Source organism: Vicia villosa, linkage group LG6 (assembly GCF_029867415.1).
Source record: "Vicia villosa cultivar HV-30 ecotype Madison, WI linkage group LG6, Vvil1.0, whole genome shotgun sequence".
In the NCBI taxonomy this organism is placed as follows: Eukaryota; Viridiplantae; Streptophyta; class Magnoliopsida; order Fabales; family Fabaceae; genus Vicia; species Vicia villosa.
In genome coordinates, this window is record NC_081185.1 from 127,776,119 (window position 1) to 127,803,775 (window position 27,657).

Here is a 27,657-nt window from a genome sequence, read left to right on the forward strand (position 1 = left end):
TTCAATGCCGTGCACATGCACAATAATATTAATTCTTCCTTATCACATGTAAGATAGTATTACTTCTCCCTTATCACTAGTACTGTTGTACTAAAGATTTACATTGGATACTTCCAAAACGAGAGTTATCACAGGAAGCATCACTTAAATAATTGAAGATTAGAAAACAAAGCTTAGTATGCAGAGGTATCATTGGGAGAAACAGAAAAAATTCCCATGACATACTATCACACACAAATATCTGATGCATTACACGTGAGATTTACAGACTATACAAAAGCAGCATCGAATAGTTAAACTCTGGCACCTTTCTTTAACAAGGTTAACTGCCTTAAAACATAGAGACCCGAAGTGTCTATTCTCTGAGTTCAGGCACCAAGATGTGCCAAAAACCTGTTGTAAATATCATCTGTTCAGGAAAAGTGAATCAGGAGAACGATATTGATTGCACATACCATTTATTTGTTATTTTGTATGTTGCAGCCTCCATTGTGTGCATATGAAACCAATTTTATCATAAGCATTATCATTCTCAGTTTTCGTTGGAAATATTTTAGCTCTAAATTTTATGCCTCTTCACCAACCAAACTACTTTCACCTTTGCTAGAGACACTACTGACTGTTTTGTTGCTGCTCTTCTTTATCTTGTCTTTGTTCGTGACAGGTTTCTCCTGGGAAGGGCTTACCGATCTCCTGATAAACTTTTTTGATGGAAGTACGGAATTGTCCTCTGAACTTCTTTTAGATGAGGCTGTGCCCTTGGGTGTGTTAACCTTATCATTAGGCTGTTCAGTTTTCTCTTCAAATAAACCAGCATTTGTCAGGCCGGTTACTTCTTCCAATGAACCCTTATCAGTCGAGTTTGAACTGTCTGAATCTGCATCAGGAAGCAATGCTCGGTGACTAAGGCGCAGCTGTCCCTTTTCATTTATCTGCAGCATATAGTTAAAGTCCATTAGAAAGAATGTATACAATGAGATACGGTAAAATCAAATATTGAGAATACAAGAATACAATGTCCATCAGATATAATAAATGTTCGGATTTGCGTTGAAATGGCTTGAACGTACATTGCTAGTGCTAAATATGATTTGCCTCTTATATATAATTTTAGGCAATTCAAAACAAAGCATATGAAGCAGGTATAAACTCACTAACATGGGATTGACTTGACTGGATGCAATTTACCAATTTTGGCAAGAAGTTCAAGTGATAAGAAATAATCTCAAAACCATATTAAAAAAAGAAACATAGACATATATAAAGACAAAGAACCAATCATATAAAGACTGTTTGCATCAGCTTCATCCCCACTTCTGAATGCATGTATAATACTACATGTCGTACTAATAATAAAATAAATAACTATTGAACTTGATATATATAGCTGGACTCAGATTTTTGGGTTTTAAAAAAAGCTACGAAATTTGATCCGAGGGGTTTTCACCAAAAGAGGTTCAAAAACATCTAATACAAATCAGTTTTGTTCAGTTTTCAATTATTATTTTTTAATAGGTTTATGGTTTTTTTTTATCATTAGATGTAAACACCCGTCGTATGGCAGGATAAATATTTTAGGGGTAACAAAACAAAGTTATGAAGCAAATAACAATAAATATAGTGAAGAGTGATTAAACTGATTATTTCCCTAAGCTCAGCAGTAGGAAACAATCTTGTACCATAACAAAAATTATGTAATGGGGGACCATTCTCTAAACATTTCACCCTTTAATATAAGTCGTTAACACAAAATGAAAGTGGTTAATTCAATAATTTCAATGACTCAATGGTTAATTTTAGTAGCAAATGAAATCATTTGTTAAACCGTTAGTAAATGCTTTTTGTTAACTTATTATACATAGAGTAAATTATTAAACAAAAATGTAGTTAAAATAATTATCTATGTAATTTGTGCATAAAAAGTGACTCCTGACTACCTAGAAGAACTGTACTACAAACCTGGGTACTTTAGGACCAATGATAATAATAATGTTCCACGTGATTTAAAGTTAACAAAAAGTAAAATGACATACCTCTATAAGTTTTACATCAATATGATCTCCGACCTTGAACACCTGGGAAAATGTAAGTCAGATAGTATCCTACCATTTTTTTGGGTACATGCACAATTTGTGTTCTTTAAAAGAGGAATCAAAATAAAATGCTTACATCTTCCGCCTTAGCTAGCCAACCTGAACTCAGTTCACTAATATGGCAAAGTCCCTACAAAAAAATGAGAAGAAATATCCAAATATTAGTTACAAAGTTTGGAATTTCCATCGTTCTAGAGAAGCATTACCTTTTTTCTTTAAAATATTTTTGAAGTATTATCAAATGAAATGATACAAAAAAGAAAAGCAAATATATGCATTTTCTGGTCATCCGAGTAATTATAAGCACGAGAATAATAAATATTAGCTCTAAAACATTTATAACACCTGAAGAAACAACTATAATTTTAAGACTTCTTTTGACAGCTAGGTGAAAGTATGTACCTCTCGTCCAGGTGCTATCTCTACAAAAACTCCATATGGAACTACTGTTTTAATTTCACAATTCCTGAGGTATACAAGGAAGAAAAATCAGATATAGTCTAATGTCAAGTAGTTTTGCAAAGATGAAAGAAAAAAGTAGTTTTATTTTTATTCAGGACAAATTCGTTCAGACAAAAGAAAAAGGGGATAGATACCATTCATGGCAATACAAAAACAACACAACCATATCATTAACTAGTGAAGAGATTATTATAAGTTCAAGAGACTAAAAGTCTATCTCTTAAGTAACTCACAACTAATTTTACTCTCATTCCAGTTCGTATTAGAGCTTACATTTCGTGGGCCTATTACCCAATCTTTTATGAAAGAGCAATGCAAATCAGCTTGAGACTGTTTACTTGCGAAATTCGACGATAGTGTAACAGCACTAACCATATATATGATTTACATATAGGAAATGAGTTTCAAACCCTGTTCCTCTCAAATTACAAATCAATAGCTCGTTCATTCTTTGCTTTGGTATATATGATTTTCATAACATCGAGTTCGCCTACCTCCCAATGCCATAAGGCCCGGTTCCTCTCAAATTCAACAATGCTGCCCTCTCTAATCCTCCTATTTATTTATGGGCAGCATACCTTATTTATTAGGCCTAACTACCTCTCAACAAACTATTAACTACCCATTAACTAATTAATTAACGAACTAACTACTTAACTAACAAGTAACAACTTAATTAACAAGTAACAACTTCTTAACTAACCATAATAGACCTATCAGACACCCAAACTAAAATATAAACTACGGTTATCCTTGACGGTGGCTGAACCCAACAACAAAGAACAATGATTTCAAACCTTGCTAAAAAAAAAAAACTATTGTTATATTCGCAACCGTTTGAGAATTCCATAACAGAAAAGTGGTGAGATGGTTCAAGAGGATCAAACAAACTCTAGATACCGTGTTGAATAAGATGATTTGAATTGCTTTAAAGAAATTACTCTAAGCCCTGTTATTTACAACCAAATGATTACGATCAAATCTAAAACTAAATCCCTTGATTATAGGGATAAAGCCAACAAACCTAATCTTAGAGATATTTACTCAACAAACTATAAATCTAATATATCTTAACACGCAAAAGACAGAAGTTGAACACTGAGTCTCTCACAAATGTTTCACTCTTTAGGAATACTTTGAACATTGAATCACTCGCAAATGTTTCACTCTTAAGGAATACTTAAAAAATTACATATTTTAAAGTATTTTTTTAAGCTCACTTGCTCATGCCATTGAAAATAGTCATGTCAGTTCAAACAACAGTCCGATATAAACATAAGAACAAAGAAATAATTACTCATATATTACCAATAGTTGGAACCGAGTAACATATCAACATAAGCAGAAGAATAAAGGGATATTTACCTATATATATCACCAATATTTGGAACCATTGTCAAATTACTAATGATAGCCTTAGACTTCTCTAAACTAGCCAAATCTTTTGCAAATATTTTTACCTGCAATAGCCACATAAACATTAATCATTATCTACAGAAATTTTATATCAACAAAAAAGTACTGCAATAGTCAGAGAAAATAAGCTGATTGCTGACGTACAGTGCCATTATCTTCGGTATCAATAGCCTCTACTCCAGATTGCTCAATAATGCTCTTCACTTTTTTCCCACCAGAGCCAATTATAAGATTTATTCTATCCGGTCTGACCTAAATTTTTTATAGATATAAGAAAGAGATGTCATGTGTTGTAGATCAAAATACTGGGATGAGGAATTAAAAATGTGCGACTGAATGAAAAAAACTGAGAAAAGAAGTAAATTAACAAACAGACCTTCATAATGTGAATCAAAGGAGCATACTTGGAAAGACTTTTGGCTGGAGGGGGCAAGCATTTCATCATTTCTCCTAGATTAGGTAATAAAAAAAAATCAGCAAGAAAATACAAACATATATATAGGACTTCTAAAACAACCAAAATTGTTTTAACTTAACTTCAAAAATTCAGATAAGAAAAACAGATCAAACTTTCCCCTCCTTAATTAATCTTCTCTCGACTTTAATTACCTCTCATAACTGTCCATTTTTCTATGACAAGAATCAAACTTTGCCCTCCTTAATTACTTTTCTCTCAATTTTAAATACGTCTACTCTCTCCTATTTGTGATGCACCCATTTAATTCACGATTACCATTTTTTAAGATCAGATTCTTTATCTCATAATTCCTTTATTTTCCGTAATTACTTTTCTCTCAACGTTAATTATGTCTTCTCTCTCTCTCTCTCCTATGTAATTTGTGATGCACCCATTTTAATATTCTCTCACAATTACCATTTTTTAAGATAGGTTTCTTTTGTCCCGTTAAGGCAGCTCGGTTGGTAGCTATGTAGGGACATCGAGTGCAAGGGCGCGGGTTCGAACCCGTGACATCCCACTTGTTCATCTTTAATAAGATGAACTCCAGCCATTGGGCTACCCAACCAAAATATATATAATGGCTAATTTTAATTGTCATATATGCATCTTAAACATATTGCATCCTATATTTTTCAATGACTGACGTATCGCTGTATCGGATATGTATTGCATCCGATACCCCTATTGTGTCTGTGCTTCATTTCTTGCAAGACAAGCTTGGGTTTATACATAAATATCGTTGTGACTATCAGATCAAACAGAAGCAAATCATTAGCAAAATTCACATATTTTTGGATCAATTCTCTTTTGATTCTCCCTTCTAGGTTCTCGTATGTGTTTGGTTTCATGGTAGAGTATAGGAACTGACTTTTCTTTATGTCAAAGCAAGTCTAGTGAAAATAAAGGTGTTCGGTAATAATCAGGCAAAATTGGTTGTCTCTGTATCTCACTTTAACTAGAAATGATAAAAAGTAGCTTTTGATTGGCTTGAAAAACTTAACACTAGGTTTTGTTTCAAACATGTTTTTGAGTAAAAACATTCAATTATAAATCACTTCACTTCAAACTCACTTGTAAGTAAATCAATTTTACAGTATCAATTTACTTGTAATCATCTTTTTTAAACATTCACAGTGTACCTAATGAGTTTCACCTTTGAACTTACCAAGTATATGCTTCCTGCCGTCTCTTGCCTGTAGCAGTGCTTCTCTCATTATGGGCAAAGTAATTCCAGCAACCTGTAATGCCAATACATTAATAGCCCTTAGAGAACAATATTATATCAAAAAAATAGATATCAAAAACTAGAGAAAATTATTATTTACTTATTCCGGAGAAAATAACTAAAAAAGGATATAAGCATGTCAAGACATTACTACTAGCATAAAAGATGTTTATACTACTAAACCTTAATGTCCATCTGAAATGCAGTTATGCCATCTTCATTCCCAGCAACCTGCATTATATCATTTTCACCATTTTCAGAAGATCCCTCTATTATACTAAAATCATCATCTTATTGATCAAATATGGCTTGAAATAAGAAAGTGGCTAGTGGCAGAAACCAAAAATAAGTGAAACAAAGATGAAAGAGCAATATAAAGAATCGGTGGAGCTTACAGTTTTCGAGAACTTTTAGCTGAATAAAACTAACAAAACTGTTTAATATTTATAATAAAGAATCAAACAGAGCCCCAACTACTTTATGTACAAAATAGTAAGGCCAGTTAAACTAACAGCTGAACAAATGACATGCAAAAGCATCATCAGCGTCAGAAAAATATAACAGCTGAATATAACTGACCTAAGTATTACTCTAACATTTACCCTTCAAAACTCAGGGTGAATGCATCAGTGAGAATTGACTACAACACCCTAAAACTTGTTGAGCAATTCAGAGCCTAGTGACAAACAAACCCAGCGCAAAGGATTCCTGACTCGAAGGCAGTCAGAATCTAAAGTTTCATGGCCAGTCATTCATTCGTTCGTCCTTTCAGATGTGCCCTCCTCACATGTGTTGTAAAAGAGGAATTTTGTCAGTTCAGGTACAACATGGGCCACGTTCTAAAATTCAAACATCATTGTCACCAGTTCCCACCTTGAAAGATTCAACCACCTCCTCACACGCCGATACAACATGCTGCAGCTTAAAGTAGCACCACCCCCTCCATTGGACAAGGAGGAACATCTGGCGGCTTTCCGGTCCACTTTCTTGTGGCCCAAGTCACCTGTCCAGCCTGTTCCTATTTGGGCCTCAGTTTTCTGTTTTACGCCATAACACCTTTGATAATTCTTAATCTGATTTCCTCATTACAAAATTCATCGTTGGATTTGTCATTGGATATTCAACTGTTGATTGAGCAAGAGATGCAAGTGATGGACGGTCTACATCAGGTTATTGAGTTTTCATTGGTGGAAATTTGATCTCATGGAAATGCAAAAAGCAAACTGTCGTTGTTTGATCAAGTACAGAGGTTGAGTATCCAGTGGCAGAGCTACACTAGGGCGGGTGGGGGCCACGGCACCCCAACCTTTTTATATATTTACAGTAATATGTGACATATCATACTAACTTTTCTTTAGCTTAGTGGTATTTCCATGTGAATTTTGATGCGTAAGGTGGTTCAAACCCTGCTGTAAACATTTTTGGTCTCATTTAATTTTTTTCTTTGAGAAACACATGGAATTTTACCACTAAGCCGATAGAACATTGTTGTTTTTATCTCGCATGTATTATATTTATATATGTGTAAAGGCTTGCCGCCCTCAACAAATTTTGTCAAGATCCGCCATAGTGAGTTTCGAGCCATGGGTCCTAACATACAATGACGCTAATATGTGAAAAACAAATTTTTAGCAAGCTTCAGTTCTAAGAGATTGTGCAAATGACGCTAATATGTGAAAAACAAGCCTCATAGCACTAATCTTATTTTCCATGAGAGGATCAAATATATTGAAATTGATTGCCATTTCAGCAGGAGAAAATCGCTTCAAGAAACACCGGAACAGGTTTTTCAACTTTAATGCTCGACTAGCAGATGCTTTCACCAAATCCCTAAGAAGTCCTCAAATCAATTATCATAGTAGCAAAGCTCGGTGCATATGCCAGTTTCCTGAGAAGTCACTTGGTTGTAAGGTTACTCTTGAACCTTGTGGTAATTAGTTCGAAACTTGGCACCAAAAACAAAAAAGCTCAGTGCATATGGTTTATATGCTCCAGCTTTTGGGGGAGTGCTGAAAATATATTAGGATCTTCACTTTATTGGAAGGCATATTGTATCATATCATACAATGTAAATAGGAATAATATCTCCTATATTCATTGTGTATTTATTGCCTTCACATTTATTGGATAGGCATATTGTATCATATCTTTAAATGTAAATAGGAATAGTATCTCCTATATTCATTGTGTATTTATTGTCTTGAACCTAAATAAATCTGACTCTGTTGTGTAGTTGAAACACAAGGTTCCGTCATCTCATGCCTGTTTTCTCTTATTCAACAATATGTAGCTCATTAGCCTTGATTAATCCACCAAATTGTTGTTTCTAAAGCAAAAGCTTCTCATCTAGACACATGGGTAAGAATGATAAATGCAACAGGAGCGGAAACGGGGTTCACAGAAGAGTTTGAGATCTAGAATTTATTAAGAGAGGAAGCTATGGCTTGATACCATCCTGAAAACCAAGAACCAGCACGAAAGCAAAAGCAAATGAGGGGTGGTGAGAGACAAAGCCAGTAACTTTGTATTCCTGAAAACTGTATACAGAAAAATGAAAATGTGGGCTTAAATGAAGAGCTAGCACATCAGCTGCCCAAGCCCATGGGGTGGTGAATTGATGTTTTAGGAAAAATAAGAGGAACAGAGAGAATGCAAATGCGGCAGACAGTAAGGGTGTGTTTGGTTCAAATGAGGGGGAGGGGAGGGGAGGGATTTTAATGAAGGGGAGGGAAGGGGAGGGGAGGTGAGGGGATTTTTTTAATCAAATGGGTGTTTGGTTCAAACGAGGGGAGGGGAGGGGAAGAGAGGGATTTTAATTAAAAATATGTTTGGTTCAGGAGGGGAGGGGAGGGGTTTTATTAATAATTTACATTTTTATCCTTATTATCTTATATAAGTGTTACAATATGATATTCAAATGTGAAAAATTTATACATATTTTTTTGTTAGTAAAATTTTTAATATTGAGTGACTAAAAAGTTATAATTTACTACATAACGTTAAAAAATTGAGTTAACTTAATTTGAATAAAATGTTCAAAAACAAATTAAACTATATGTTGATAACAACTTTGAAATCGTAATGAATTATTTAACACATAAAATACATAAAATAATTTATTATTAAATATAAATAGTTTAAATTTTTTAATAAAATAAATAAATTAATTAAAATGAAAATTTTAAAATTTGATATAAAAGAAAATATGATAGGATACATAACAAAATTAGAAAAAAAACATAAATAAACATAAAAGAGTTATAAAAAAAATCAAAAAAGTGAAATGATTATGATTTATATTAAGGATAAAAATTTCAAAATAATTTCAAGGTAGAGAATAATTATAATAAATTGATAGAAGCAATCGAGAAAAATCACACGGAAGAGAACAATAATACAAAAGAAAATGAATAATTTTAAAATATTAAAATTAAACTGAGGATATTATAGTAATATAATAATTTTTAAAATATTAAAGTTGAGATTCCCTCCCCTCCCCTCCAAATCCCTCCGATTTGGAGGAACGCAAAAAGTGTGTTTTGGAGGGGTTTCGCTCCCCTCCCCTTCCCTCCCCTCCCCTCCCCTCATAAAATTTGAACCAAACACATTTAATTAAAAATATTCCCTCCCCTCCCCTCCCCTCCATCTACCCCGAACCAAACACACCCTAAGGGTGGATTATTTATGTGATGATGAATCATATTATATTGAGTCTGAGTGAGAGTCAGAGAGCATCTTGGAGAAACATTTTGGGATTAGCTGTGGGTGTGGGTAAAGAACATTATTCGCTGTAGGAGCTCAGCTGTGTGGAAAGTAGAACATTATTGTGTGAAGCGGGATCGCAGCAATAACAACACAAGATAAACTGTAAAGATTATGTCATATCTATCGTTAGGAATAAAACTCAGATTCTCAGCTGATTCAGTTCCAGTGAAGGCTGAGCATAACTGAAATGAGTATTGCTCTAACAAATATAACTGAAGAAACGAAAAGTTTAAGAGAAATTCAACTAAACTCATCAAATCACTTATTCAACCAAATAAAATTAGGAACAAATAGGTATCACAAGTTCAGTTATGTAAATAAAAACCTTAAAATCCATATCGCCAGATGCATCTTCAGATCCAGTTATGTCTGACAGAATAAGCGGGGTTCCATCTCCACCAAATTCCTTGGTGTCAAGAACCAAACCCATAGCAATTCCAGCAATTGAGCACTTAATAGGAACCCCAGCATCTTGCAATGCTAAGCAACCTCCACAAACAGACGCCATGCTATAACAAAATAAAATCATTTTAGATAACAGCGGTGTGTTAAAACACAATTCTTAAAACTCTAATAACATCTTTAAAATTGCAAATGATTACAAGAATATGGACACATGTATGTGGCCTAACACGAGATTTATTGTTTATAGGAGAATAACGATCACAAATAATTAAGGAATGCAGCTTCGTGTAGGATCTATCTGTATATATACTCACCTCGAAGAGCCATTGCTTTCTGTGATGGTACTTTCAACACGAATAGTGTAAGGGAAGTCCTTATCAGCAGGCAAAATTGTTTCAAGAGATCTCTCAGCAAGCATTCCGTGACCAATTTCTCTTCTACTCGGTGCACCAATACGGCCCGCCTCCCCAACACATGAAGGGGGAAACGAATACTGCCAATTTTCTTGAGTTAGTACCAATAGTTTCATGTTGAAAATTTTACATAAACAATTATAATAAACTAGTACATCCCAACAATTTTCTTCATGTACAAACAATCACAAATATATATGTGTGGATGTACGTGCATGCGCAGAATATTGTCCAAAATAAAATGTTGCAGTAGCGGGAAAAAAAATGGAAGATGTACAAAGAAACCTATGCATTGAACAACCAGGCTAAATATTGAAATGCGTGTATAATTACAGGTCATGGAAGATCTTCATTATGAACTAATGAATAATCAAGTCGTGGAAGATCATAAGAAAAAAAAAGGTTTAGCTTTCAAATTGTAATTTGAGGAAAATTGTGAGCCCATGAGTTTCGTTCATATCACAAAAAAGAAACAGCAATGCCAAATCATGTTATAAATGAAGAAAAAACTCCTTGACTAATTATTTTACTATATTATGGAAAATAACTCCTTCAAAAAGATGAAGCATTGTTGATATTATATTACATAAAGGTTCAATAGAATTCTAATTCAAAATTCTCTATATATTTATTATCCTGGAAAAATCATCTTTAAACAAAATATGCTCCAATGAAACTAATAATTAATTAAATGACATAGAAACTGTTTTTTAAAACTTAGGTATTAAGCAAACAAAAAAACTAAAGTATGGACCTAAAAACTAAAGTAGTTTCCATCATGGCCAGTTAACTAAAGTGGACAAGGTTCCATTCTTCATCTGACTACCCTATCCCATATGATTTCATTTTGATGGCGCCATGTTATCTGGTCAGACTTACTGAATAACAGTGCAGTGTGTGTTTGTCTTGGTTCATGACATCTAAAGCTCTAACCAAAAACTGAACTTGACATAGGACTTGTTCACAAGTCAAACAAACCAATCCAGTTGGGGTTTTTCAACTACAACCACAAAAGCATAAGATAAAAGTAGTCAAAGTTCTAATGAGACCTGCAGATAGAACCTCTTATAATCATCAACTTCTATAAGATTGTCTATTCGTTGTGCCATCTTGTTATCTCCAAGCGTAGCAACAGCCAGTGCCTGCCAAACAGACAAAGCAGATTTACTACTCAAATACAGAGATATAAATATCACTAGCAAAGTACTAACTCTAAATATAACATAACAATATAATACTATTAATGTTTTTTATTAATCATGGGATATTATAGTGCACCAGATTGCCAAGATAGGTCAACAGATCATGGAACTGACCCTTTCTTGAACCTCGCAGGGCTAGAGCTCTGCTGTTACGTAATTAAACATTAGAAGTACCCAAAAAAAGTGTATAAACTTGTATTTTTTTTAAGCAAAAAGATGACGCCACACAAAGTCACAAACATCCCAACTAGGTTGGCACCCCGGCACCCACACCCAAACTGCTAAACTCTAACCAAATATTATTAAAATAGAAAGAAAAACAAAAGGCCTGGGGGACTAGGACAAATCCCAAGGTAACAGTAATGTAGATAACTTGAGCTATGCATCCTGTAAAATTCATAGAATTCCATCCTTATGAAGTTTTGGATATAACTTGAGTTATGCAACATGCACTTCTGGTTCTCTAAATTATATCATAGCTGGTTAAGATGAGCATACACGAACAACTCGAGGAATGGATGGAAGTATAAATGTGAAACAAAGTATGCTGATGAGACGAAGAGCCTGTATATTATTAGTTCTCATCCTCCTTTGTATTTTAATTGTTAGATTATCTTAAAATATCTTATAATATTTTATATTAATTTTGAGTATTCTAGAGTATCTCTTAGTATCAGATATGTGGAATAGTTAATACAGAATCAAATGATTCTGTTTGTACAGCTCATTAAGGATTAGGATTAATGTAATTAATTAGTTATTATTTCCTGTTCTTTTCTGTAATTAGAATCAGCATTCATGGGAAATTAATTCCCTTGATTCTTAGGTCAGATTTCTCTTTCAAATTCTGCCTTATGCAGTCTATAAATACAGCATATGTAATTCTCATCAAATAGTAGAAAATATAAAATATATTTCTATATGGTATCAGAGCACGATCTGAACCATCCCTAAACTAGTGCTGCCAAACGATGGAGGATCCCAAAGCCGATGAATCACTCAAAGTGGAGACTGGATCATTTCCGACCAGTTCACACGAAGGGCTCACTCACCTCATCACAGGCCATAAATTAAATGGTCAAAACTATACCCAATGGGTAAGGTCAGTCAAGATCTTCCTCGAAGGAAAAGGAAGGGAAGGCTACACTACAGGAGATTCTAAATGTCCCGAAAAAGGAGACAAAAACTTTCAGAAATGGAAACTTGAGAACAGCCAAGTAATGTCATGGCTGCTCAATACCATGACAAATGAAATTGGTGAAAATTTCATGTTCTATGACACTGCAAAAGAGATATGGGATGCAGTGAAAGAAACATACTCAAATGTTGACAATACATCTGTCATATTTGAGATTAAAAGCATTCTTCATGACCTTCGACAGGGAGAATCTTCTGTTACTGAGTATTTTAATATACTTAACAAACACTGGCAGCAACTCGACGTATATGAAGAGGTTACATGGTGTTGTACAGAAGATCAAAAGAAGTATAAGGAGCTGGTGGAAAAAGATAGGATTTACAAATTCCTATTAGGGCTAAACAAGGACCTAGATGAAGTTCGTGGAAGGATCCTTGGAACCAAACCACTTCTCAAAATTCGAGAAGCCTTTTCAGAAGTGAGAAGGGAAGAAAGCAGGAAGAAAATCATGTTGGGAACACCCAACTCAGTTTCGTACAGCGAGAGCTCTGCAATGGCAGCAAGAGGGAATCAGCCCCGGCCACCACAAAAGAAAACCCGCCCCTGGTGTGATCACTGCAAGAGACCAGGCCACACAAAGGAAACATGTTGGATCATACATGGAAAACCTTCGGAGACCAAATTGTTCAAAGGCAAGGAGGGCAGAGGTAACACAGCATTTAACAATCAAGAAGCTGAGGTATACTCTAACTCATCTCCTTTTAGCAAAGAACAAATGCAGGCTCTTCAAAAACTCCTTCAGCAAACCATGTTAACTGCAGAAAAAAGTGGTACTGCTGTAGTGGCTCAAAGAGGTAATTACTTACATGCTCTAAGCACTATTAAGGAAAAAACAAAATCATGGATTGTTGACTCAGGGGCTTCAGATCACATGACTAGTGATTTTACTTTGTTTAGTAGTTATTCTCCATGTCCCTATAACTATAATGTTCGAATAGCTGATGGTACAAATTCTAAGGTCATGGGTAAAGGGTCAATTGTCATTTCACCAAATATTACACTTGACTCTGTTTTGTATGTGCCTAAATTGGATTGTAACTTGCTGTCTATTAGCAAGATTACAAGAGATTTGAAATGTGTTACTAAATTCTTCCCTAACTTGTGTGAATTTCAGAATTTGGAGTCGGGGAAGACGATTGGCAATGCTGAAGAGTGTGCTGGACTCTACCTCCTTCAAGTGGAAAAATCAGAAGCAAAACTCAAGAATAATTATCATGTTGCAGCTGTAGTTTCAAGTGATGATAATCCTGTAATGATGTGGCACTATAGATTAGGCCACCCAAATTTCATATACTTGAAAAAAATGTTTCCCTCTTTATTCAATAAAAACAAGGAATATTTTCGGTGTGAAATTTGCCAATTGTCTAAACATACCCGAAACCATTACCCACCCCAATCCTATAAACCCTCCAAACCTTTTTCATTAATTCATAGTGATGTATGGGGACCATCACGAGTCCGCAACATTACAGGCTCGAGATGGTTTGTCACCTTTATTGATGATCACACACGTGTTACCTGGGTGTTTCTAATGAAGGAAAAATCAGAAGTAGGGAGAATATTTGAAATTTATCATAAGATGGTACAAACACAATTCCAAAGCAATATTCAGATACTTAGAACTGACAATGGTCGTGAGTATTGCAACCTTGCTCTAAATTCCTATCTTCAAAAGGTTGGAATTGTTCACCAAAGCTCGTGTGTGGACACCCCCCAACAAAATGGAGTAGCGGAAAGGAAGAATAGACACCTTTTGGAAGTGACTAGATCAATCATGTTAGCCACAAATGTCCCACAACACTTTTGGGGAGAAGCTGTCCTTTCCGCAACTCACCTTATAAATCGAATGCCCTCCCGTATCCTTAACTTTAAGACCACACTCTCCACACTTCAAAACCTATTTCCAACCAGCAAAATATTTTCCTCTATTCCATTAAAAATATTTGGATGCTCAACTTTTGTCCATAACCTCAACCCTCACCGAAGCAAATTAGACCCAAAATCCATCAAATGCATTTTTCTTGGTTACTCCCCTCACCAAAAGGGATATAGGTGTTACTCTCCCCATACCAAAAAATTTTACCATACTATGGATGTAACCTTCTTTGAAAATCAACCCTATTACACCAAAAATGGTATTCAGGGGGAGCATATCGTAAATTCAGAATACCAACTTTTGCCTCTTGAACTAACCGAACATGACAAAATCTTACCAGACCAAACCGACAACACTCAATCAGCCGAACCTATGCCTAAACCAGCTGGAAAATTACCAGAACAAACCTCTAACATTCAGCCGAGTGAAAGGACAAATGAAGTTATGACGGAAACAGGACCAATTATAATCTCAACCACATCTCAACAGGATTGTGATCCAAAAACAGGTAATTGGAAGGGTTTTTGTTATAAAAGAAGGAGGAAGGAGGTAGAGTCAAGCATATCTCCAATGCAAGGCCATGAGTCAAACCAGGCTCTAGAAAATGAAGTTCCCACAGGTAATATTCTTCCTAACTCTGAACATGTTGATACAGCAGATATTGATATTCCTATTGCTATGAGAAAAGGGGTTAGAACTTGCACTAAACACCCTATTGAAAAATATATCTCCTATGGTAAACTATCACAAAGTTACAGGTCCTTTGTAGCAGCTGTTGACAACATACAAATTCCAAATAATATTCAAGAAGCATTGCTGAAACCTGAATGGGCAGCAGCTGTAACTGAAGAAGTTCAAGCACTTGTAAGAAATGGCACATGGGAGATCACTGCTATACCAGAAGGGAAGAAAGCAGTAGGATGCAAGTGGATATTTTCAATCAAACACAATGCTGATGGGAGTATAAACAGGTACAAAGCTCGGTTGGTTGCTAAGGGATTCACACAATCATATGGGGTGGATTATGAGGAGACTTTTGCACCTGTTGCGAAGCTCAATTCTGTCCGGGTTCTACTATCTCTGGCAGCAAATCTAGATTGGCCCCTACACCAACTAGACATAAAGAATGCATTTCTAAATGGAGAGTTAGAAGAAGAGGTATATATGCAAATTCCTCCGGGACTTGAATCACCTGGAACCTCAAACATGGTGTGTCGACTTCGCAAATCTCTATATGGCCTCAAACAATCACCAAGGGCATGGTTTGATAGACTAACAAAAGTTGTCAAGCAAGATGGTTTTGTTCAATGTCAAACAGACCATACTATGTTTGTCAAGCACTCTTTGGATGGGAAGATAGCTTTGTTTATTGTCTATGTTGATGATATCGTAATTACGGGAGATGATGATACACAAGTCAACCAGTTAAAGAAAATTCTAGCAAAAGAATTTGAAGTCAAAGACTTGGGACAACTCAAGTATTTTTTAGGGATGGAAATTGCACGAACAAAGAATGGTATTTCAGTTTCTCAAAGGAAGTACACTTTGGATTTACTTCAAGAAACAGGTATGCTTGGATGCAAAGCTGCCAATACTCCCATAGAACAAGTAAAAAGGAGTGAAGACGAGGATGTACCAGCTAATAAAGATAGATATCAAAGTCTAGTAGGAAAACTAATCTATCTAACACACACCAGACCAGACATTGGTTTTGCTGTAAGCATGGCTAGTCGTTATATGTCAAATCCAACTGAAAATGACATGAGAAATGTGAACAGAATTCTCCAATACCTAAAAGGTACGCCGGGCCGAGGACTTTATTTTCAAAAGAACTCAAACAGAGGTATTGAAGTCTACACCGATTCTGATTGGGCGGGATGTTTATCTGACAGGAAATCGACTACAGGCTACTGCACATTTGTATGGGGTAATATGGTAACTTGGAGAAGCAAGAAACAATCTGTTGTGGCTAGGAGTAGTGCAGAAGCTGAATTCAGAGTTATGTCACAAGGTATTTGTGAAAGAATTTGGCTTAAGCGAATGCTAGATGAGATCAAAATTCCTACCAATCACCCCATGAAGATATTATGTGATAACAAGGCTGCTATTAGCATTGCTAAGAACCCGGTACAGCATGATAGAACAAAGCACGTGGAGATAGACCGACACTTCATCAAGGAGAAAATTGATCATGAAGTTATAAGTGTTAACTATATTCCATCATGCCAGCAAACTGCACACATTCTAACAAAAGCCCTTCCAAGGAACATATACGAGAATATCAGATCCAATCTGGGTATGATAGACATCTACCACCCAGATTGAGGGGGAGTGTGGAATAGTTAATACAGAATCAAATGATTCTGTTTGTACAGCTCATTAAGGATTAGGATTAATGTAATTAATTAGTTATTATTTCCTGTTCTTTTCTGTAATTAGAATCAGCATTCATGGGAAATTAATTCCCTTGATTCTTAGGTCAGATTTCTCTTTCAAATTCTGCCTTATGCAGTCTATAAATACAGCATATGTAATTCTCATCAAATAGTAGAAAATATAAAATATATTTCTATAAGATATTATAATAGTTATTATTAATATTATAATTTGTTCTTGATTTAAGATTAGGTCTATGTATCCCTATAAATAAGGATTAGTATTGAGTCTTTTGTATTAAGTCAATATTAAGCTATTATCAATAATATTTCTCTTATCTTTTACCTAAAATCCCACAACTTCAACAGTAATCAATCTCTATCCAATCTCTATCCGACAAAACAATTGAAAAAGGTAAAAGAGAATTGTTATATGACTGCATGAACAGTACTACACAGATATGATGATACAGGAAACTTTTGAAATTTATGATTCAATAGTAAACTTATATAGCTACATATTACTCCCTCCGTCTCATAATAAATGTCTTATTTGATCTCTGCGTGGTTCTTACGAAAATGATTAGATATGTTCATTTTAATGATAAAATTAATATTATTTACTAAAATACCCCTATTTATTATAGTTAGTGGAGTTGTTGAAAAGCGTGAAAGTTAGTAAATAGGGGTATAGTAGTGGAAAAAAATAATACATGTTGTATTGGGATTCTAAAAAGACATTTATTTTGGACAAGAAAAAAGTGAAAATGAGACACTTTTTATGAGACGGAGGGAGTAGTAAAAAAGGAGACATTGATCATTCCTCATTAATAGCAATTTACAATCTTCAAACAAGGACTAAAAAAGAATTTGTCAGTGTCCATGAATATGGCGAAGTATGGGAATATATCCAAAGAGTGTCCATAAAAATCATTTTTAAAAACAAATAAAAAAATACTTTTAAGATGCATAACAAAATATACAAAGTGTCTGACACCACCGACCATTTTCCTTGTTTAGACTGTATCCAGTCTTCTTAGCTGCATGCGCATATAAAGCCAGCACCACAAAACATCAAAGCATAAACTTGAAGACAAGGAAAGTCATCACAAACCTGTGTTTCGCCCCTCGTAAAAAGAGCACTTCCATGTGCTCTAGGTAATATGCTACAACTTGAGTTAATTGGGCGGATTTCTTTTGGTGTTCTCCCATCACTCCTTTTCCCACCCTGTACATGCATAGAAAAGGAATTAATAAACAAAGACTCTGCTTGGTAGATTCAATATTTAAACAGCTACTCCTCTTGATGGAATAATTGTTCTATTTGTGCTTCCACAAATGCTTGAGTAGATATGTTTACCGATATTATCATATCATTCTATTGGGGCCATGCCTATTTCTTCTACTTTCTAGGGCGAGATCTTTTCAGTCATGAAGAAAACAGAATTCTAAAAGTCCATTTGATAAAGTCCCACTGAGACAGAAAATAAACCATGCTTATATAACTATGTTGGAATAGTATTTTACGTTAGGTGTCCATACCTCTACTATGCGTTTCCTCAAAAACTTGGATGTAACTTCTTTAAATACCAACTTCACATCTACCTCAGAAAACTGTAAGAAGAAGAAACAACATATACAAGTTCAAAGGTAAAATAGAATGAATTCAAAACAACAAGGCACTCAAGAGGGAAGGGCATAAACTGTACAATAATGATCAATCAAGTAGTTCCAACTTCCAAGAACAAAGGAAGAAAGTATACTAGATCAAATGCATGAAAATAATTTAGAAAGAACATAATGTCTATTACCAGCAAAAATTGACGATTAGTATGCATAAAACGGGAAAAGACAAACTTCTTTGGATGTTATTTTGGTTAGTGCTAAATAAGTGAAGCACACATGAATGCAGATGCTATTAGTAATCCTTTTAAGCCTACAAAGAAACTACAGAAGAAAAAAAAATGAAAGATAAAAATTAGCTCATTCAAGAACACAATATATTTGCATGGCTAACCTAAACATGCTAATGAAACATAACAATGGGCAAAGAGAGCACTGAATTTATGATACCAATATTATGTTTCACTTTATAATCTAATAGAAAAAATGAAGACAGTAGGACTATATGAGTGGTGCTTACTAAAGGCGTTGGTTTGCGTGGAGTTGGCTTTATATGAACATCGCCTTCATCAACTTCACCATCAACAATTACTTCATCTTCATCCTCATCCTCAAGAATCTCTGCGATTGTTTCAGCATTACTCCTCGGTGCTGATTCATCAATGACAAACCCATTTTCTGTCAGTATCTTAAGAACCCTTTCTTCCAATGATGATAGGGCTTTCCTTCTTGGTATTTTATTTCTAATTTGAAGAACTTTTACCAACTCATCACCAGCGATTTCCTGCATATTACCACTCACTTTAGTTTTTATCCTAACCACCATATTCAACAGAACTATTTAACAAAGCCTTCAATGATTAAGTTAAACATGATAGTCAAACAAGTCATTGCCAACTACTTTCATAAACACGTGCATGTAACAAACTGAATATATGCCAAAATGACTATAGAAACGTTTCAACAACAAAAAAAAACACGTGCATGTAACAAACTGAATATATGCCAAAATGACTATAGAAACGTTTCAACAACAAAAAAATCCAGTAAACTTTGTTAAGAAATGTGGTTAGGTCTAACTCAATCCTACAAAACCGGCTTGTAGGGTGAGGATTACCCCCACTTATAAGGACATGTTCAGGCCATATATTGTCCGATGTGGGACTCTTAACACACTCCCTCACGCCCAGGACTAGACAACTGCAGCATGGAAATAAATGGTGGGTGGCCCGATAGCTGAAACCATAGAAGGTGGCCCACCGAATCTTAAACGAGGCTCTTGATACCATGTTAAGAAATGTGGTTAGGCCTAACTCAACCCTACAAAACCGGCTTGTAGTGTGAGGATTACCCCCACTTATAAGGACATGTTCAGGCCATATGTTGTCCGATGTGGGACTCTTAACAAACTTCACCCCAAATTACGTATAATGGCAAATTTCTGAAATTTTAGAGGAACCATTTTAGGGGTGTTTCTTGGGGAAATGAGGACTGAAATGATAATAGACAACCACAGCTTCATCAGCATCATGAACGGCATAAATCTGACTAGATATGGAATACAAGCAGGGTACTATTCCTCCCATAAATTGTTTCCGGTAAAGGGTCCATTGACCAGCTTGATTCGAGGTCAGTCGTCTTTGGGCCCAATAACGAATACCACTGCTCCAACCAATTATCAAATAGGAAAAAAAGAGAAGATAGAGCTCCAATTTACTAGACTAAAAACTTCAGAGCAATCGATACAAATGAAGAAGTCCAGCAGACGCTATATTAGGCATTTATTAGAAGGGGAGAAGGTAGATGTGTTTAATATGACAGATCATTTGAGTACATGCAAATACACCCAAAAAAAAAAATACGAGGGTTACAATCTTGTTGGAAAATGAACAAGTGGATGAGGACCGCGAGATTGTACAAACAAAGGAAACAAATTGCAAGTAATACAGGATCTAAGGGGAAGAGAATAACGCCTCACATAGAGAATTTCATGAATCAGGGGCACTTATGAAAAACTTTATCATAAAAAAACAAAAGATGATGTAGGATAGCAAAGGGTTATACCTCAACATGTTTATAAAGCTCAGAAGGAGGTAACTTGATGGCATCAATCATCTTTGGCTTCCCACATTTCTTGACCAAGGCTTCTACCTCATTACAGATTGCTCGCACTGCATCCTGACAACGGACAATGGGAAAAAGATTAAGCATCAATGCAGAGCTGTTCATAAACAATCAAAGAAAACAAATAACACATAAAAATAAGAACATCAGCGACATAAACTAATATCAAACCCTTTATCCCTAAAATGAAATCCCTTAGGGAGGCAAATGGCTTACTTTTGTACTGATGAATAACCATATCACCTTTTCCTAATGAACGTTTACAATGGCATAATAATCAATAAAAAGAGGAGTTATTATAGGTCTTAATAATTTAATTAGATTTACGTTGAATAATAGTGGGTTGAAATAACATCGTGAGGTAATTTATTTTGTATGGTACATTTGCAGAGCCAGTAATATTTTAAGAACACATGCATATCAATTTAGGGGAAGAAAAGGAAATTCCTAATAATTAGTAAGCTTGTCTACAAACTACGAGATGAAAAGGTGTCTGAAATATTTTTGTCAGATAATTCGGAAAGCGATTATATATATAAACTACTTCTAACATAATGAAGGAATTACAAATCGCATCACATCAAATCTTTCCGAATTATGGAAACAAATCTCTACTGACTATATTAGACAGCACTACGATAATGTAACAACCTGACCGACTTCTACAGCTTTAAGTAACTTCTCTTCTGGAAGAAAATTGCCATAACCCTGCAATAAAATTTTAAACCAGTTCATTTAATATGGAAGTACAACTATAAGAGTTCGAAGAATCAAGACGGGGGAAAGATATCAGATTCGGGGAAGCTATTATTTCCCAGTATTTTATGTACCAACTTCAATGCAAATTCCAGCAAACTTGTCTTTGACAAGGCTGAAAGTATGTGGTAATAGTTCATCTTTAGCAAAATACATGGAATGGGTAAGAAAAATTGAGAATCTGTTTGCCCTACTGACAGATGATAGTTCAATAACAAAATCTGGTAGCTGGGATAGCATGTACTTGATGTGGAAATGTAATAGAAACACCTTAACACACGGTTTCAAACATTGGATTTTTATATGTAAAAATTCTCAATTTTGGTTGCACACAAAAATTATTTCTAAATTAAAGCCCTGGTTAAATGTTGGAAACCAAAAATAGTAATTTTGGGTTTTTCCCTTTTCAGCAATTCCACAGCACTAAACCAAGGCATATAATGATATAAATGCGTGATTTTATTTTGAGTTATAAATAACAATGATAGCGAGCATCGTTTCTATTATCATATCCCTAACATGTTATTGGCCACAAGCAAGTGATTTTACTACCTCTATCATCAATATTGCACTATCTGTGCCCGCCAGCATGAGGTCCAACTCAGAGTTTTCCATCTCTTCAGTTGTAGGATTTACTATATACTTATCACCAATGAGGCCAACTCGAACTCCAGCAACTGCTTTTGACATAGGCACTTCTGAAAGTGCACTGCGGAAATTATATTATTAAGAATGACAGTAATGCATAGAGTGTCTCTGGGCATAGCTTCATGTAAGTGACCAAAGTACTTCAAACTTAACTTAGATACGTGTCTATCTACATGTTAGCATCGATGAGATCATTGGGTGTATACGCTTTATTTTGACAGCTTTTACAAGACATCTTATCATCTTATCCTCATATTGTCTATTTACTCAACTCTTTTTAATTTTATATATCAGTAGACAAAAGTATAGAATATAGAGTATGAGAAATTTTTCTTAATATTTTAAAAATAAATGGATAGCACTGTGCATGGGGTCGAAGTGCCTAGGGTTGGGAGCAAAATAAAATGGCCAACTTACAGTGCTATACCAGCAGCAGTGATGGCTAAGGAATCGGGGGCATGCGATCCATCATAGCTTAAAACCTGGAAGAGTAAATTCAAGGCTGACAACATCATGCTAATTTTCCACAAGGTACATATTATTTAAAGCATAATAGAGTAAAGAAAGAATAAAGCAAAATACAAGACTCCTTAAGGTTAGTAAAGCGGAGAAATGAAATAAACGTTGTTAAGTTGTTATATCTCCTAGACTCCTGGTTATATCTCCCACTGGAATTATCAACAGGAAGCTATACATTCCTACCACCAGCCAATTTCTTTAGAAAATACTTTATCAATGATAAAATTTATGGTATTTTCTAACATCTAATGAAAAACAACAAGAAAAGGGGGGAATATTTATATCTATGTATCCATAATTTTTTTGAACAGAGGTAACCCAAAAGTTTAATTTAATAAATAATAAATTGATTAACTAATTATTAGCTATTTAAATATTTTTTCATGTCTCATACAATTAATTAACAAGTATACAAATGTCCAATATGGAGATGATGCATGTGATATTTTTAAAATTACAAAAATAATTTTAAAATATTACAAAAATTATTAAGTCAAAATTTAATAAAAATAACTTTCAGGTTCCAGTATTTTGCTTTACAGCCAATGTAATCTGTTCCATTTTGCATATATTTCATCAAATAACTATTGGACACATTCAATGCTACTACATCAGTTTAATCCAAATAATATTCTATTGCTTATCAAGCAAAATATTTTATGAAAGGAAATTGTAAGGACCATCCATACCCAAGATAATATTTGAGTTTCATGGTAGAATCCCTTAGGCATAGTAGGACGCAGAGGCCTATCAATCAATCTACAAATAAGAACCTGCAAGAAACAGATGAAGATAAAAAATAATGAAAAGAATTAAGAACAAAAGCCTTTTCCAGATAGCAAAAAAATTTATTTGATTCAGATTTCTCCTATTGTTCAAAAAGAGCTATTCAGATCGAAACAAGGAAAACCCTCCCATGAAAAATAGACAACTTCAATTGAATTGGAGAATTTAGAAAGAATCCAAAGTAGTACCTCGTGATCCTTTGTTTTTCCTTCTCGTTTGAAGAAACTTCCACTACAAAACATAATTGAAAATCAGAAAAAACAAAAAGAATAATTGAAAGTATGTGTAAGACATACCTAGTGCGACCAGCAGCTGAAAAACGCTCTTGATAATTCACAGAAAGGGGGAAAAAATCGGATGGCTCACTAGGAGTATCATCCAAACAAACAGTGGTGTACACAATCTGCAATAAAACAATAAAAATGTTTTTTGTCACGAATCAACTATCTTAAGAATTAAGCTATTGGTTGAAAGCACAAATGATTTTACACGCCCACTATAAATGTCATGTATCTTTATTTTGAATTCGCTTGATTACTCTTGTAAGTTGTATTTATTGTTTCTCCTGGAGTTGGATTGGGCTTAGAATTGGACATTGGAACGTGGAAAAAATTCAGGTGGCCCTAAAAACTCTGACCCCCTTTTAGAATTTAGGCTACATCTAACTCAACCCTAAAAACTAGTTTAAGAAGTAAGGATTGCACAAGCTTTATAAGGACTACATTGCCCATGTCTCAAGTTGATATGGAATCTCAGCAGTTAATTATGTATATAAATATCATTCAAATGAGTGTTCATTAACTTATGATTCTATTAACCACTATTAGTTAGTAAGATAGTCGATACCGTTTCTGATAATTGTCCAAAAACAATTGGCTTATCATCAAAGTCATTTTATTGTAGTCTATTGGGGTCTCTGTCATTTCAACTACAATAATTTGTGATTCGAGTGTGCAGTCCTGAGCGTGAGGGAGGGCATTAAGAGTCTCATATCAACTAGAGATATGACCAGGTGATGCATTTGGAACTTATCAACTTTCAATATCAATATGTTTCCTAACATGTATGATGGAGACCAGAATCTGATATTTTGACATTGAAATTGAAATTGAGAAAAACCAGTAGGACAAATTAAAAGGAAGATAATAGTGGAGCTATGCTCCTTACAAGATGAACAAATGAAAATTACAAAGAAACTGACTACCCTTTCCTGAGGAAGAACCAACTTCTTCACTCAGTTTTTCCCCAAATTCCTTTCACAGTTATCTTGATATCCATTCTGTTAGACGCCCTCATTTAATATTTCTCATTTTCCCTCTCATGAATTACCCCCCCTACTTTGTCTCATTCCCTCCACCTACTCCCTCTTCCAACCAACATGTTTATTTTCTCTTCCATTACATACACTCACAGGCCCGTATTCATGGGCCCAATTTCACTTCATTATCATGCCCATACATCACAGGCTTATCAATGGTACATCTAGAGTTCAGTATTCTCTTTTTTTTTGTTTATAGTCTGGCTGTCTCTTCAGCGGTGAAGGAAATAAATAGGAATAAAGAACAAAAACAAGCATCTATTTCTCTAAATTTGAGAGAATGAATGTGTTACAATGATCGGCGAGGAATCTTAGAATTTGGGCTTGGGGCATAACTCAACCCCACAAAACCAACTAGTAAACAAAATCTCACACTTAGAATTGGAACTCACGCTCCTTTCCCTTCGCACTTAGAACTAGACATTTAAAGTGTGAGCCAATGCGGATGGAACAACGAGGATCTCAAAACACAATCTCACACTTAGAATTGGACATCTATAGCATATGGACAAATATGGGTGTAAGCAACATTGATCGTAAAATCACTTTTTTAAGCTTAAACAATGGCCCACTTAGAGAGTAACAAAAGGTTTCCTTTTTAACACAAATTATGATCCATATGACAATGATCACAATAATGAATAAACTAATCAAAAGAAATATGGAAACTTACGGTCTCCCCATCCGTAACTGTAACAGAACCACTTGCTTGCCTTCCCATGTGACCAGTCTCAACCAAAATCTGCAGAATGCCATAAAAACTGTTATTTAATAAGTGTCTTTTATTCTATAAAGATAATTTTGCAACAATCACACCACAGAATGCATTGAACACAATAATGTAAAATACGACTTTATGAAGATTTTCCATTTTCGAACAAAATCTCTCTAACAAGCCAAAGGCATAATCTTGAGAAGCAATAGAAAAATAACTTTACCACAAAATGCATTGAATTGTTCATTACATGTATGGCCCAGTATGATTCCACGTCACCAATATGAATTGCAAGATTCAACAATTTATTTCATTTCATCATAATATACCACAAGCATCACAACTTGAGTATTACGATTTATGATCAACCATACAAAATCAAGAGGAAATAGAGGGAAACATCAACTGGAGCCAAACAAGAGTATATAGATCTGCAAGCCGGTGAAGTTAGTAATATGTAACTTACGTGAGTTGGGACAAAGCATATTGCAGACCCATGTAAATGTGGACTGCAAGACTGGTTTAAACAGGTTGTGGTCCCGGTTAACATACAAGCCGGCAAACCCTTAGTATTTAGCTAATTTCTCATATAAGAGTTATGTGAAGGAAGTGTGAACACTTCTAAAATCTTTGACCTTCATAATTCAGAGAAAGAACCTTTCTTGGCACAGGATAGGTCAAAGCATAATTTGTCTTTCATAATCATAAATCACACACATTTTATGATATCACATCACGAGTAAGAATTCGTTCAAACTAGGCGTTAATATTGACATATACGCGCCACTAACAACTTTCTCTATATGGTGAATTTTATTAGCACAACCATTAGATAGAAAGTTCTCATGATGCTGAAGTGGATAAATATTACAACGTATAACATTTTTTTAATAACAACATTTCATATAATTTAAGAGGTTAAAGCTAATGCACTTACGGTGTAAAATAGTTTTACACCATCATCTGATAGGAATTCATCATTCAGTCATGTCATACCACTAACTTAAAAATATCAATGTGATTTGGCATGCATTGTCATCCAGATATCAGTATATCTATGTACATATGTATGCACCCATTGGAGCAAGCATGGCCACAGTTTGCTAACCTCCCTCCATTGTTGGAGATTAGCAACTTTTCCATCAATTGATTTCAGTCAGACAAAAATCATGCTCGAATATAAAATAATCAAGTGGCATTTAAAAAACGAAAAGTCCCTTATTAAATTAACCACAAACCAAATTAATCAGTTATTAAATAAAAATCATTTCACAATCAAAACACATGCAGACGAAGCTGGAAACAACTGTATCAGTTCAAAACCAAGAAAAGAATTTACATGTCTATCGCCAACAGGAATCTTCACGGAATGCTTTTGCAGGGAGCTGTGCGGGACACTAATATCAATGGACTCCAAAACTCCTGACGATGAATCAACCGAAGATTTAACATCGAAACGGCGGCAACTATTCTTACCGGAAAACGGAGAATGGAACTTTAATTTCCGGAAATTGACTACGCGAGGGAGGGGAGGGAAGAGAAGAGGCTTAGAGAGTAGGAATTTAGAAGGCTGGGATTGGCGGTGGAATGTGGTAGGGCCATGGAAGATGCTGTTAGTACATGCTAGCATGTTCTCTGTTAGGGTTTGTGGTTTTTGAGCGGTTGTAGCTGGTTGTTGCTGGTGGTGAGAGTGAGTGGTGGTGGTGGTTGTGGAAATGAAGTTCAAGAGGGAAGAAATGGGAAGTACCGTTATCCGCTTCTGTAATTTTGGTTCAGAAGCGCGCAGAGTGTTGGGCCAAAACTACGACGGTATAATAATGGGCTTTTCTTATAGTTGCTACTTGCACCCATTTTCAACATTTTGGATCTCTCCATCTCTTTTTCTCTCCTTCCTCTCTATCTCTTTCTTAATCTCACTCTCTCTCTTAAGCAAAAATAATTTTATATTGAAGAGAGAGAATGAAATTAAGAGAGAAATAGAGAGGAAGGAGAGGGATGGAGAGAAAAAGAGATGGAGAGGATCCAAGTCCCATTTTCTAAGGGTGTTGTTCAATGTACTTTGTAGTGATCACGTACCATATGGAAACTCCAAAATGCTCTTAGTATCGTCTGAGTTTCAAAATTCGGACGAGTCACCGAATCACTTCATCAGAATGTTCCCTATTTTTTTCAAAATATAATTTGAATTTCAATCTCCGAATTAACCTTACTTACATTTTTTTGTCTTTTCTTAGAATGGAGAAAAACACAATTTCGGATTCTAATCTATGGATTAACC

The 27,657-nt window shown here is 34.9% G+C and overlaps 1 protein-coding gene across 1 annotated transcript; it reads right to left on the minus strand.

Moving 5' to 3' along the window:
• Positions 1-27,178, minus strand: LOC131609956 (probable polyribonucleotide nucleotidyltransferase 1, chloroplastic). Its single transcript, XM_058881797.1, has 24 exons — positions 26,719-27,178; positions 25,338-25,406; positions 23,643-23,749; positions 23,535-23,577; positions 23,250-23,333; positions 22,459-22,523; positions 21,946-22,102; positions 21,289-21,345; positions 20,578-20,691; positions 19,034-19,297; positions 18,433-18,504; positions 18,005-18,118; positions 11,289-11,381; positions 10,141-10,319; positions 9,747-9,930; positions 5,840-5,887; positions 5,597-5,669; positions 4,348-4,421; positions 4,116-4,223; positions 3,921-4,015; positions 2,496-2,559; positions 2,170-2,223; positions 2,034-2,075; positions 1-932 (listed from the first exon to the last, which is right to left on the minus strand). Exons 1-24 carry the CDS (start codon positions 27,007-27,009, stop codon positions 567-569), a joined length of 2,817 nt encoding a protein of 938 aa, XP_058737780.1. The 5' UTR covers positions 27,010-27,178; the 3' UTR covers positions 1-566.
• Positions 27,179-27,657: the final 479 nt, after the last annotated feature.